Raw genomic sequence first — 15,191 nt, 5'->3', positions numbered from 1 at the left:
CATCACTACTCGATTATTATAGCCAAAAGCATTAATATTAGTTAATTATTAGTTAACTGAACACAGAGTCTGTCTGTGTGTAGTGAGGCACAGATGGTTCATCAGTTTTTTTAAGAAGTGGTGCAGGCAGATTAAGAAACTGCCCGTCCATACAGGAACGTGCCTGTTTGATAGAAAACTCCTCAGGTTGGGTTTGGTTTATTCTGCAGCAGGAGTTCGAGGAAGCTTTAACTGTCATGATCCGTTGTGTGGCAGGCAGGGGAAGGACCCAAGATGCAGATTCACAGACACGGGGATAAACTCAAAAAACACAGCTTTATTGCTGGCCACGGGAAGCAATACAAAATAAACTAAAACTGGGAAAACTAAAGCATGAACTGTACAAGGAACCGAACCACGGGGAGAATTACACACAACATGAGGGAGAACGCGACGCCGAACAGAGGGAGACTCAGACAGAAATACACAGAGGGTAAACGAGGAAAGTGGGCACACACGGGGAACACAGGTGACACTGATAATCATAACGAGACAGGGCGGGGTGAACTGAACATGACATGTACAGGCACAGAGGTTCAGACAGGAGGAGAGAGAGCACGGGGAAACACAGACATAACGGGCTGGGGAAACATGAAACAACCACAAAGGGAGACGAGGGCTCATAAATACATAGAGGGCACACAGGGGGGAGAGAGAGCACGGGGAGAACTTAGACATAATGGGCAGGGGAAACATGGAATAAAACATAAGGAGAGACGAGGGCTCACAGATACACAGAGGGGCACACAGGGGGTAAAAGCCATGAAGGGAAAACACTTAGGGAACAACAAAACAGGGCAACTCAGAAAACATGGCCTAAATAAGGAACGAAATACAAAAATACAAGGAACTAAGAATACTGGGCCCACATGGCCCAGGACCATGACATTAACATAAAAACTAAACGGCTTTTTAGGCTGAATCCTGCTGTCCTTCAGATCCGCCATCAGTCAAAGACCAGGACAAGAACTCTGTGGTGTAGATGTGGTACTGACTGAGGATCAGTGTGTCAGCCCCACAGGATAAATTTCAGGTGAGTCTGATTTATGACCCAGGGTGACCACGACCATCACTCTACTCTTTGAACTCTGGCATGGTTTGACCAAACAGTGATGGGAACCATTCAGAGCATCCGTAATAATACTGGTATTAATTTTTATTGCTATTATTAAAGTATCATATTATGATATTAATGACATAGTGACATCATATTGTTATGTTGCCTATTGCAACAAGGAGTAGGAGATGCTAGCAGCTAGTAATGAGTGACCCACCGAGCACCGCTGCAGCGCTGGACTATTACAGTTACTGATCCACTCTTTGACCCAGAGACAGCTGCTCACTGGGACAGAAGGATGGAAAATGTCCTTGTTTCATTCGCAATAGTAAATCCTCCTGCCTGTGAGCTGCTTTTTTCCAATATCATCTGAAATATTATCACAACCTTCTGTGGAATATTGTGATAATATTCTGAGGTTATATCGTCCATTGCTAATGGAAACTCTGGCTTGTTGTTGGTGATGAACTTTGTGCGTGCGTGCGTGTGTAGGGTTGGGGGTCTTTGTGCCTGACCAGCAGAGAACAGCTGTGTGTTCGAACTCACTGGCAGACTGGACGGCCTCTCCTGTTGACTCAGACTCATCTCCTCGTGGTTTGGTTTCCCAGGAGTCATAGCGGCAGACTGGCCCCGGCCCCCGTAAGCTTCCTGCGGCACCTCCTGCAGGGTGACAGACAGACAAAGCATTTAAATCTTACAGGAACGAACGGCAAAAAAAAACAAAAACAAAAAACAAAGTCGCTGAAAGTTATCTGTGTTTCGGGCAGCTGAATTTTAGTTTTGTCTTCTTTGTACAGCTCAGGTCTTTCTGTGTGGAGCCTGCAGGTTTCCTCTGTGTGCTCTGTTGGGTTGATGGTGACTTTAGATATGGCCTCAGGCGTGAGGCAGATGAAGTACATGGGATAATGTTTTCTATCTAAATCCTGTCTGAAGCCCCATCGGTGGCATTTTTGTGTTGATCGTGCGGTTGAAGCATCATATTGGCCGGGACATTACGTCTTCCTCGGTGCATAAAAGTGGTTGTTCTTCACATTTGCTGATTTTGTTTAGTTGGATTTTTCATTATAGATGTGTTGCATAGGCCTAGTTAAGTGGTAAACATGGACACTGGCCACAGTAATATGTTGGTTTCCTAAAAGACCCAATCGCACCAATTTGTGTCAATTTACAATTGCTCATTTGGTTTGATTGAGCTGTAGTCGTCTCTACATGAAGTCTGGATAAAGGTTAGCACCAAGTTTTCTTCTGTTCTCCTTTTTTAACTTATAATTAATAAATGGACTTGGTGAAAACCCGAGCTGAGCGGGTCTCCCTTCTCTGACGTGTCCTGAATGAGCCAGACGCAACAACCCATTCAGAAAAAATGAAAGACATCCCACAATGCACTTGTAGCAGATCTCAGAGAAGTCCTGGACATCTCTCGGCTGCAGGTGGAGCTGTGGTAGCTGCTGGGAGTCTCAAAGCGCGGCTCCTGCTGCCTGCTGCAGGTCAGAGTCTCAGCTGCCTTCTTGAGGAAGATGAAGATGATAAAACAGCAGCTGGAGGTCGGGGTTTCCCCATTGCCTGCAGCCAACTCCTTTTAAACACCATGAACGTCTGACATGGTTGAAGTGATCAGATAAAAAGCAGACTCGAGGAGATGCTCTCTCTCTCTCTCTCTCTGTTTCATGTCTTCACAAAACCTTGTGTAACACGATCCTCTGAAGACAAAGACAGCCATGTTTGTGGAGAAAGACCAAATGAAGTAACACTTTAGGACAGAAACAGGACAGAAAGGATTGTCATTATCAGCAAATACAAACTAAATACTAAAGTTAATCTGGTCTTTTCAGAGAACTGAAGCTCAGCTCGATGCTTCCTTCATGGGAAAATTTCACAATAGAAGCTGATGAGGATTTACCTCGTCGCTGTTTAATCCCACCCAGCTATGAGCAGACCCCAGTGGACAGATCAGGTCTCTGGAATGGCGTGCTAAAGTCTCACTAACGTGCTATCCCGTGGCCTGGAGGAAATGGATGGATGGAATTTCTTTCTATTAAATTTATCTATTACTTCTAATGTCTGTGCTCTTTTAGTTTTTTCCTGCTTAATTCCAGTTTGGATACTGTTTTTTGACTTCTGTAGAACACTTCATGTCTTTTTTAAGTGCTACAGAGACAAAAGTAAGTGGAGCTTGCTAGCTGAAGGCATTTCAGGAGCCATTCTGAGATGTTTTGAACTTGTGAGGCTTGGAGAGTCTGGCAGCTTAAAGCTCTCTGGAGGCCTCGAGCCATTTCCCCTCCGAAACATCCACACAGAAGACAGCCACACATCCACAGCAGCATCACAACTTCTTTTATATTTGACAGCATTATCATACAACTTTTCGTTTTCTTATCTTCTGATTTCTGGTTATATGTTGAAGCCTCTTTCTTATTTTTCACAATAAGAATTGTCAAGAGGTTCATTCCCTTCCCTTTACTCCTATAAAAGGCTCTTATTGTGAAAAGATGTGCAGGAATTTGAGTGAATTAACAGTGAAATCAGAAAGACAAAATAAAGTTTAGGTTTGTAATCCCAGTCCTACCTGCTGTGGCAGTGGGCGGGGCTGCATGTACGGTGGCTGACTGGGGGCGGCGGGTTGCTGCTGTGGCGGGCTGAAGTACGGCGGCTGGCCCGGCTGGCAGTAACCGCTCATGTTCTGCTGTTGCTGCTGCTGGCTGTACTGAGAGCCCATCTGAGAAGAGACCACAGACATCAGAGACACAAGGCCAATCGATACTACCTTGTTAACACCACAAACACGAGGTTACGGCTTTGAATGGCCGATAGATTTCCACAGGCTAAACAGACAGAAAGACTCCAGGTCAGAAACATGAAGAGTGCAAAGAAATAAAACAAACTCAAATTTACAATTTGTATTCTTTAGCAACAAATCACGTCTTTCCTTTGTACTGTTACAGTAAGCATCAGCACTGCTTTAAAGTTGAATGACTCTTTATTTTGTGAAAAATCATCACCTGCATTAAATCCATGCATCCATGCAGTATGCAGCATGGATGTCGACATTTTACTTCTATTTTATTGAACAAAAGGACCAGAGCGGACAGTAAAGTGGGAACTGCATCCAGGACAGAAACATCAGCATTATGCTACGCAGTGTATGCAGAACCCAGTCCAGCAGCCAGAGCCCAAACTCATCGGGTAACACGCCGATGAGCAGTCAGGCTGCGTTTCTACCTGGTCATGTTTCTAAAGTAGAATCACTTGGTGACTGCTTCGATCACACAGTGATTTTACTAACTCTGGAAAAATAAAAATTCTGCAACCGGTTGGTGACTGATTGCTAAATATTGGAGAACTGTTGCTAGGTGACATTAGCTGCCAACAGGTATACAGCACTGCACTTGTGAGTACAGACTGCTGCAGTTTCCTACAGTTTATATGGAAAAGGCCGATTTGTTGTGTTTCTAGTTTGTGTTTCAGTGTTTCGTCATGTTTAGTGAGTGTTTGCAGACAAGTCAGTGTCTTCTTACAAGCTCTGAGCGACCAGAGCAATCATCAGGACGTTTTTAGCACAGCACCGTCTGTGTGAGCAGCTTAACCCGGCAACAGCCAGCAACCACCTGGGGAGGACAGATTTTTCCCTAGCAACCGAAGGTTACCAAGAGGTTGCTGAACAGTAGTTACTTCATATAAAGTTAAAATATAAAATTTAAAACACACGATCCTGTGTTACTATAGATGCAGCTGCTCAGCTGTACAGAAGTTATGAAACGCATATACATATTAATTAATCATAATTATAATAATAATAATATCAAATATGTTTCTGCATAATCAGTACTTATGCATAAACTTATATTATAGAAGCAGTACTGAGACTCAGACTTAAGCACAGAGTCTGAACACTTCCTTCAGTGGCTCTTCCTCACAGACGCTCTCAGTTTAACTCTTGTGCAGCCTCCTCAAGACGCCCCCAGCCTTCACTGCTTTAGCTAAAGAGTCAATTAAAAGCCAAACAAAAGCATCTCTGTTCCTCTAATGATAATAATAATCTGTTCTGCTCTACAGTGAAGCCGCTCAGGAATCACACACCGCCCTTTTCCTGGAAAGCGACCTCTAAATTTAATTTCCTGAATATCTCAGACTTCCTCTGTAGATCAGATCTGTTCTCATACTGGAGGAAGCTTCCTCCGGTCATAGACTTCTGACCCCTGACCTCGTGTTTTGCAGCATCACAGGAGAACCACATGATGACCGTCAGTATGAGCCACATTTCCGATCTTTAACACATTCCTCCTCTTAGACCCGATCTGTCTGCTTCCAGATACGCAGAGTGAAGAAGAGGAGGAGGCAGATGAAAAGACATAAATTCACTGATTCAAACTGATCATCTTAATTAGGGCTGGGCTACATCATACCGTTCACGGTAATACCGGTGTAATGTTGGGCAACGATAAGAAAATGAAATATCGCGATAGAATATGGGTAAAACGCCTTTGTTTACATACGCACATGGCGGCGACGCAGAATGAGAAGAGCGAAAGTAGATCGTTAAATGAAACGGATGAACCAGAATTGCTTTGTAAAAATTCTGCAATTTCAGTGGTGTGGAACTGGTTTGGCTTTCATCCGTCAGATACACAACAAAGCACTATTTTTGGTAGAGCGTGCTAGCGGGTTGGCGGCCGTCGTTATTACCGTGTTTTTTGGAAAATACAGCACACTTAAAATCAATCCTTTGATTTTTCTGAAAATCAACAGTGCCCCTTATAATCCAATGGGCCTTATGTATGAATTCTGGTTGTGTTTACTGACCTCGAAACGATTTTATGTCATACACAGCGCTCAAAAATCTGTCAAATGTTTTAGTACGACTTTGCTACGCTACGAACCCGGACTGCTTGATGGATTGTCGGAGAATTACGGCTATCGTAGGCAGGAGCCTTGTGGAGTGATACGTACTGTGCTTCAACATAATATTACCGTATTGTGTGTGTATAACCTCTTTTTAAGTTTTGTGGATATTATACATGGTTATGCTGAGGATATGTCGGCCAGTTTCCAATGAAAATGCCTTTTGGTTAAACTGTCAGCAAGGAATTTGCATTTGCACTGTTAAATTTTTATATAACTTTAATGCACATAAAAAACAGCTGCTTGTTTAAGTGAAAATACATTGATGGTTTTTTTTTTTGCACTAATAAAGTTGAGGAGTTGTAAAGTGTTTTGTCTAGTGTCAATTATATCGTCAGTTATATCGTTATCGCAGATTTTCAAATGTATATTGTGATAAATATTTTTGGTCATATCGCCCTGCTCTAATCTTAATACCAAACCAACCATCGTACTCCTCCTCATTAAAATTCATACCACCTTAAAAACCTGCTTTAAAATCAGATGTGTTGAAACTCATCCACACAGCTTCTCTCTCAGATTGTTATCTGGCTCGACGCAGATGCCGCAAAATAGGGCTGCTCGATTATGGCAAAAATGATAATCACGATTATTTTCACTGAAATTGAGATCACGATTATTTGACGATATTTATTTAACCCTTTAAGACCTACTATAGAACCAAGTCCACCAGAGCTTATATATATTTTTTTTTTACATGCTGTAGTGCCATTTGTGGGAGCATTTCAAGTTGCTATACATCAATACAACTGTTATAGCCCATATTTTAATAATATGTATGCATTAAGTGCATAGTAACCACATAAATTGCAAAAAAGTGCAATAAACTACCAAAAAAATTGAAAATCGCTTTTGTTTTGTTTACATATATTTCTACTTGGAGAAGTTTAAGAGGTTTATCCCTCAAAACTTTAAATACAGTAAAGTTGCAAAAAATAGTTTCCCACCACAGGAAATTTATTTTGAGTGTCTTCATAGTTTTATTTTGGAGATACAGCAATTTTTATATACTGCAGGAAAAACAAAAAACAATCCTATGATGCAAATTTGCAAAGAAAACAGCATGTGCATCATTTCACTGTGGGAAGTGTTACGAACAGCTGATCAGATCGGTAAAGCGTGTTTCTGGAATAATATGTTTTTGTTCCTGCAAGCGCTTTTTATGCAGTTTTTGCAAAGCTTTATGTGGAAGGAAACCCTGACCGAGGACAAGCTGATGGCATCAGATGTAAGTACAACTCCTCTGGTTTCATATGCAAAACAAATTATTGCGCTAGCTTACACGGTTCAGGTTCTACAGGGATTTAAAAATAGTTACGCAAAACGGAGCGTGCTGCTTTGACCGGCTTTAAAGGGTTAACAATGACTTTAAAAAAATAATATAAAATAGTGTGCAACGCCACTGAAGTTTTTTTTTTTTTTAAACTCTTTTCAACCAACGGCAGTCACTCTCCAAATAACTTCTGCTTAGCTTTCCGAGCTTCCCTCGGGTCCTCTTAATCAGCGGTCTCCACCCTTTTTTGCGCCACGGACCGGTTTATGCCCGACAATATTTTCATGGACCGGCCTTTAAGGTGTCGCGGATAAATGAGGGAGGGGCTAATAATCGGCTCAGTCATTTTTAATGATCGTTGAAAGCCCAGATCGTAATTGTGATTAAAATTCGATTAATTGAGCAGCCCTACCGCAAAATGCAATATAATGCAACCTCGGTGCAACCCGAGAGAGCTGCAGCTGCGGGATTAACTGCCCTGCTCGAGAGCACTAAAGTGGGACAGAAAGCCGGCAATGTCTGCATAAATATCAGGAAGACTCAGACAGACTTCAGGCTGCACGTGGACTCTGAAAGCCTGGACGGGCCTTTAAGCGACCTCACCTCCAGCACATTGTTTGATCGAGAGCATTTCCTCACCAGCATGTCCGTCAATACTGCAGCTTCACTGAAACAGAGATTACAGTCGGAGTTCATGCTCTAACAGTAACTCGGTAACCTCCTGAAACCAGGTTGAGTCTGCGGCGCTCAGACAGGGAAGCCAAGGGTCAAATTTTGTGTGGAATCAGAGAATTAACAAAGAATAGTCCCGGGGCCACTTGGGCCTTGCGCTCCCATGAAACTCATTACTCTCTCTCTCTGCGTAATCAGACACAACAGCGGTGACACAAAATCCCTCAGGCTTAAACCATCTGCAACAATAATGACACCGTCCAGCCCGAGAGTCGGAGGGAGAAACACCTGCAGGTGCCTTCCTCACAGCTCTGAAACCAATCAGGTTCTTAGAGCTTGTAACAGAAAGGTGAGACGAAGCCTGAACTGAAAATTCACTGACTGAAGCTGAACATATATCTTATAAGGAAGAGAAACCCAACTCGAGAACACACAGGTTCAGATCGGAGCTCAACGGCCTGACAACAGCGCAGAGGCCGAACCACAAGATGTTTCCACCTTCTCCGCCTGCTAGAAGATTCAAACCAGCACAAACAGGTGCAGACTTCCAACAGCTGAACCACGGAGGACAATTTCAGACTCTTACTGTCCTCAGAATTAGATTCAGGCCCAACAGTGATGAAACCTGAAGAAAGGTTCTGTGGCTCACAGCAGCAGGTTCAGCCAGGCTACACTCCTCCTTGTCCTGCTCACAGCCACAGTTTCAAATTTTCAACTTTAATGTCAGAAAAAATAAAGTTCACACATGACTACACAGCAGCTCCAATCTTCATCAAAGACTGAAACAACTTCCCGTTGTAACTTTTCAAACTAAAAGTTCCTCATCTTCTGGGTGAAGACTGAATCACTGTCAGTCTAACAAAGCTACTTTTCTAAAAACTCTTCTGTTGACTGGGACTTTTTATCTCCTTATCAAATACCAGAAAACTACAGAGCTCACATGGACTCACTGCAAGTGTTAGGACCTGACATGTACAGATAAACACTTGCTGAGTGTTTTAGTTCTTTATTCTTCTCTGAAAGCTTTAAAATCCACAGTATGTGTGGATGAATTCAGCGATGGCTGATTATTATTAACCCATCATCACTGGGACAGACAGATTTATTCTACCTCCTGATTCGTTCGCTGAGAAGAAGCTTCGCCGTCTGTTGCTCTCTGTGGCATTCGGCGGTGTTTACCCACCAAAGGATCCAGTCTGCTCTGAGCTGCAGCGTCAGACCCAAACTGGAGTCTAAAAATAGCCTGAGCCCAGGGTGTACCAGAAATAGCCTGACCCGGACCGGCCCGGCAGAAGCCGTGCGGTCTGACTGCATCAACAGAGGCCTTGTCCACAGTGACAAAACGGTGACGCTGCAGATGAATCAGCACCAAGGGAACGAAGGCCTTAGTTTCCATAAACCAGCTCAGAGGCTGCTGAAGACCAGCAGAGCAGGAGCAGGGACGGCAAACTCACAGGAGATGTTCTCATTAGTCATCCTGGGAGGACATTAACGAGCCAACAGTCTGCATGTTAATGAGTATCTGGTTAATGCTTCACACGTGTATCCTAATGTGGAGAGTTACAGGAAGCTCTCGGGTCCTCTGGCCTGTAGTAAAGCAACCTGATCTCTACAGAAATCAGAGTTTTACATATCAGCCTGATGCTGCTCTGCAAACATGTCTCACCGCTCTGCAGCCACAATGAAAGCACTGATTTGGGCACTGATCAGGTCTATTTTATCACCTACAGTAACCAACCCCAGACGAACACCACCACCCACCACATTGGGCTGCCTCGCACTCAGATTTAACAGTTTTCCAACATCACATAAAGTCATGAGAGTTATAATGACTGAAAGAGTGAGGTCACAAACACGAGCTCCTCCACAGAGGCAGGCTTAGGAGCTCAGAGGAGAGCTCCTGCTCCTCCATGTCGAGATGCTGCAGAGACAGACGTCTGCATTACCCGCTTAACTTCAGGCAGGTGGGAGATCAGGAAGGAGGGTGGAGTCAGATAACTGGCAGGTTTCACCCCAACATGAAGGTTTTTAATTGGGAACTTTTGTCTATACAAATTCTCCCACAGTGTGCAGCTCAGGATCCTTTCAGCGCCGTAGGTCAACCAAGCATCCTGGGTGGATTTAAGGAACCAGTTAAACTCTGCATAAACTCATCAAATCATTTAAATTTTAAATCCCATCTTAAATGTATTTTTATCACCTTTCCAGTAATTTCAGGGAAATTGTAGATTTCTATTTTTCATTATCTGAAGATGGTCTTGATGCTGTTATACAACTAAACTGCTTCTAACTGGCCAGTGCAGCCACAGAAAGAAATGAAAGCCTGTAAATTACTGATAAGCATCACTTATTTACTGTGACAATAAAAAAAGTAAAGCTGAAGACTTTCAGGTGTCTGATTTATGATCAGATTTATGGATGTTCAGTTTTATTGACGTCAGATCCTGTAACTGCAGAGTTTGAAATCCCACCCAGAACTAATTAAACTAAAGAATTATTTTACATTAATTTGTCCAAATGGAACCTTAAAGACACATCTGAGCGCCTCCTACCTGCTGCTGAGGATACTGCATCCCTCCCATTCCCACCTGCCCCCTGCTGGACATCCCCATTGGGTATCTGTGGGGGGTAGGGGAGCCGTAGGGCTGTCCAGGGTACGGCGCCCCCTGTTGCTGGGAGTACGGGTTGTTGCTCATCCCATATAGTTGAGAACGCTTCATCGCCATCGGGTCCATGGGCGACACCTGAGGAGGAGAACACGGTGGATAATTAGTGACGCCATGAACTTAACACCATGTTTAAAGACACAACACGTGACTCTGATTCATCAGTGTGACAAACCCTCTGATGACTACAGAGCAATGACATCATCAACATTCATATTAGTAAGACTGAGGAGGTACTGCATCTTTCTGTTTGTTTCCACTATGAGAAATCCAAACTGTCCGTTCATCAGTTTTCTTCCACCATTAGCTCAGTCTTCTATATCCATCAATATCCATCTATATATCCAACCGTCTGACTGAGCACGCTCACACTGATGGACCGATGGAAAGTTAAATATCTTTATATATAAGCTCCACTCTGTGTGTCTGCTTCGGGGCTTGGCCTACTGCCACCTGCTGCAGATAACACACCACACATTATCCTAGTAACTTACCCACTGATATGGTTTGTCTGTTTTCACTGAGGTTCATGGCATGTGCTCAGGTGTGAGGGGGTCAGGTGTGTCTCTGAGAGTGAACCCTCATCTGCGGCATGCTGAAGGCCTGCGAGGCCACTTTAAGCCGGAGTCAACAGTCACGCCTGGGTACACTTTAATATTCACACTCACTCTGTATTTGACACACTGACATAATAATAGTAGGTGAGAGGAGTGACTCAGAGAGAACAGATGTTTCACCGCCGCTCCGGCAGCTAAAAATAGAAACCGCTGACGGAGTTTACGCTTAAAACAAACTGATGCAGACTTTTAATCCTGTCCTTTAATCTCCTCTCACTACACAGCAGTCAGCTGAGCAGAGTAAATAAAGAGAAACCTCAGGCTGGAGCGCTGCCAAGCCCACACAGCTGCTTCAAGTCAGGCAGAGGATCCACAGACCGGATGAAAACAGGAGGACAGGAAGCTGCTGCGATCCATTTTCCTGAGTACTGCTATCATCACGATTCACGACCCTGGCCCAAACTGCAGAACGTGTGTTTTATTTGGACAAACCTGTGGTCAACGCAACATTTGTAATATTTAGTGTTTTACTGGCTGATTTCTTGTAATGGAGGCTGATGGGAATTGTTGGAAAAAGCAGGAAAAAGATTAAAACTCAATGGGGTGCTTCATCCTCCTCTGTTGCATTTGATCCAATATGGTGGCGGTTAGCCATTATAAATTTTAATCATCAAAAACCAGCAAATAAAATCACTGAACACAAGTTTCATTTCATATATCGTAGATTGGGACTGGCTAACAAACGGGTGTGTGTGGCCAAATCAAGTCAAAAAGAGACTACGAAAATAAAACGGCTGATAGTCAGCGTGTTTTACCACAAGGTGGCGCTCAAGTAAGATAACATTGCTCAGTACAAATCACATTAACTCAAATACCCTGCAGACCACAGGCATGTTTAATATAATGAATAATATGACCCAGAGATAGGCCACAGTAGTGCCACCATGTGGTGTGGTACAGAACTGCTTTAATCTCAGGAGGTTTGTCAGGAATCGCAATTTTCTACTGTTTTTTTTCTATTAAACATACAAAACTGCATCACATCGAGCCTGCACCTTTTTCCAGTCAAACAGCCCAATTTTACTCCCAGAACATCAAATTCTGCCGTTTCATCTGAGCCATCAGCATCTCACAGAAACACGCAGTCATTATGATTTATCGGGTTTATGTCGATAAATGTCGAGTCCCTCACTTCCACTTCATCATGTACCCACTGACGTCACATTTAAACACTATAGATCAGCATCATTAACACGCAGGGTTAATACTGCAGAGGCGCGTTTTAACCCAAACCACCTTTTCTAAAGCTAACCAAACAGTTTTTGGAGTCTACGATGCCGAGAACAAAGCAAACATAATAAGGGACAAACTGCAGCCTTCTCACTCACAAGCTTATAACCTACAACACCATCAACGTTCCATCCTTCTTACTGGGCCCGGGCCATATCATACTGTTCATGGTAATACCGGTATAATGTTAGGTAATGATAAGAAAATGAAAAATCGCGATAGGATATGGGTAAAACGCGCATGCGCAGCACTTTTGTTTTCATACGCACATGGCGGAAAAAGCATGGCAGCAACGGAGAATGAGAAGGGCGAAAGCGGATCGTTGAATGAAACAGATGAACCAGAAATGGTTTGTAAAAATGGTGCAACTTCAGTGATGTGGAACTGGTTTGGCTTTTGTCCATCAGATTCACACCAAAGCACATTTTTTGGTACAGCATACAAGCGGGCTGTTGTTATTACCGGTATTACCGAACCAATTTTATTGGTTTTATTTGGTGTTCTCCGTTACTAACAGAAGACCCAACAATTAAACTATTTTAAACTTTAATATCTGAAAACACAGCCAACGTGTGTGTGACTCCTGCATGTCAGTCATCCGATCACCAGCTCCATAAACCAACACATTAGCTCGACTACAGGAATAAACTCGTGTATGAAACGTGCAGGCTCTGAGGCGCTGCCCTAAAAGTCTTTATTTCAACTAGAAAACAAAATCATAAAATCATGCTCCACAAGGAGCGTCCACACAGGCCGAGGCCGGCAGTGAGGAGGCGGATAGAAACGACAAAGCAGAGCTGGCCGATCCACAGCAGAGATATTACAGTTTCTATTTTCCTTAGTATTTATTCTGATTTCAGTTTTTATATAAGTTTCGGGAGGTTTACAGAGTGAAAATGTTTAGAGTTTGTCCTCAGCTGACTCAGAGTCCCGTAGACGAGGACAAACACACAACATCTGCATTCATTTCATATTTCACCTCCTTTTAGTTGGGTTTATTGAGCTGCTGTAACAGTAATTTCACAACTTTTAAAATTTTTATTCTGCTAATTAAAATGCTGACTGCCACCTAGTACTAGTTTTAAGTTTAGTTATAATACGATATATGAACCTCGGCCCTTTTGAGACAACAAATGAGAGGAGAGGATTGTGCTGACTGCCATATGAAAGTCCAGTACACCAACTGAGAAGCAAAAAACCCAGATAGATTTTATTCCGGTTCACTAAATAACCTGGCCCTCTTTGTTCAGTCTTTGTGGGTGCAACGAATTCATTCTTTCTTTTTTGTGTAACACAGTGTGATTACACAAATCCTCATTTCTGTTCAGGGCATCAACACGTGGAATTAAAACTGAAACAAATTTAAAGAGGAATCAGTCTTGTTGCCTCGTGTCATCCTGTACACTGAGCTGTGCTCTCCCATCTGCCTGCAAGTTAGAGTTTCTTCATGTAAGCACGTATTGCATCATATTTTCCAATAAGCCAACACACAAGTTTAGCTAATTGAACCTGATCTCAGACACAGGAGCAGACAGTTTGCTGACAAAGATTTCTACCTGTGAAAAAAAAAATTGTGCATGGTTCATCGTTTCTAACAAATAACTGTGTTCTTGTCCCCATTCGGAGGAGGTAACGGATGGTTAGTGAATGATAATTATTCACTAAAAACACATTTTATTAAAACAGAAGCTGATTTATTGAGTAGCTGAAAAATTCCTTGTTTGCATCCAGTCAAATGATCCTGAAAATAAATTAAGGGATCATAATTCCATTATTCAATGGTGACTTAATCACCTGCAGACCGGCATTTCCATTGTTTTCTGCTATTTTAAAGACCTGCTAATAATTCGAAATAATAACCTGTCGATTATTCCATAAAGAAATCATTTAAAAAAAAAAGATCTTGTGAGTCTATTAACTGCAGTTAAACCGTGACTCTGACGAGCTTCTACAGTGTACCGCCGGTCCAGGTAAAGTGACACTGACATGGAGTAGGGATGACCGGGGTTGAGGCCTCCTGCAGGCCGGGCTGCAGCGGCGGGTCAGCCAGTGTGTTAGCCCCAGTGTTGTGCCGGTGGTGATGGGCACATGGCTAATCTGCATGAGTGAAGGTCAGGGCTCCCGAGCGGAGATGGGGCTATTAATAGGCTGCCTGCCAAGAAAGTTGTGGCCGGAATCAGAAGCTGAAGTGGCCGCTGTTGCAGGAGGAAGCGTCACCTGATTAGACCCGAGTCCCCGCCACACTGTCTTCTCCCGGCGGGGTAGAGAAACAGATAAAATCCGAGGAAAGAGCTTTATTTACCGGTGACCCCTCAAAACACATCATTAGCATACGCGAACTGTCAGATTTGAGCGGAGCTGTCAACCGTCAACCCTGTCACCATTTAAACCGCGATCTTTTCAAGTGTAACAATAAAACTGATTACAACCACCCAGTTTACATTTTTATATATATTTATAACAAATTCGACCTCTTATAAAATCAGCAAGCTGCCTACTTTCACACACGAAGGCCTTTGCCGTTAACGACAGCTATATGCTAATGATAGCTTAGCCTAGCGGGCTAAAAGCGAAGTCACCTTGGACACAATCGAAAACTTCCCCAGCTTCTGTCATCACGAACAGTCGCCAATGCTTGTCATTCATAAAAGCAAGTAATCACACAATACAATTTGTTTGCTTTAGAGTCCTAAACGACTCACGTGGGTGCGGTGCTTAATTAATGAATCTGTCTGCAG

At 43.1% G+C, this 15,191-nt stretch overlaps 1 protein-coding gene across 3 annotated transcripts in view; it reads right to left on the bottom strand.

Moving 5' to 3' along the window:
* Nucleotides 1-15,191, bottom strand: part of arid1b (AT-rich interactive domain 1B) — a 48,032-nt gene that overhangs the window by 25,927 nt on the left and 6,914 nt on the right. For all 3 annotated transcript variants that reach the window (XM_082506984.1, XM_082506985.1, XM_082506986.1), the window contains 3 exons: nucleotides 10,493-10,684; nucleotides 3,663-3,812; nucleotides 1,643-1,756 (listed from right to left, as the gene is read on the bottom strand). In XM_082506984.1, the coding sequence (XP_082363110.1) occupies nucleotides 1,643-1,756; nucleotides 3,663-3,812; nucleotides 10,493-10,684 (456 nt within the window). The remainder of the gene's footprint in view (nucleotides 1-1,642; nucleotides 1,757-3,662; nucleotides 3,813-10,492; nucleotides 10,685-15,191) is intronic.

Source organism: Aulonocara stuartgranti (genome assembly GCF_965226115.1).
Source record: "Aulonocara stuartgranti genome assembly, chromosome: 15".
Taxonomy (NCBI): Eukaryota; Metazoa; Chordata; class Actinopteri; order Cichliformes; family Cichlidae; genus Aulonocara; species Aulonocara stuartgranti.
The sequence above is the reverse complement of the archived record's forward strand: the minus strand, read 5'-3'. Positions and strand labels throughout refer to the sequence as shown.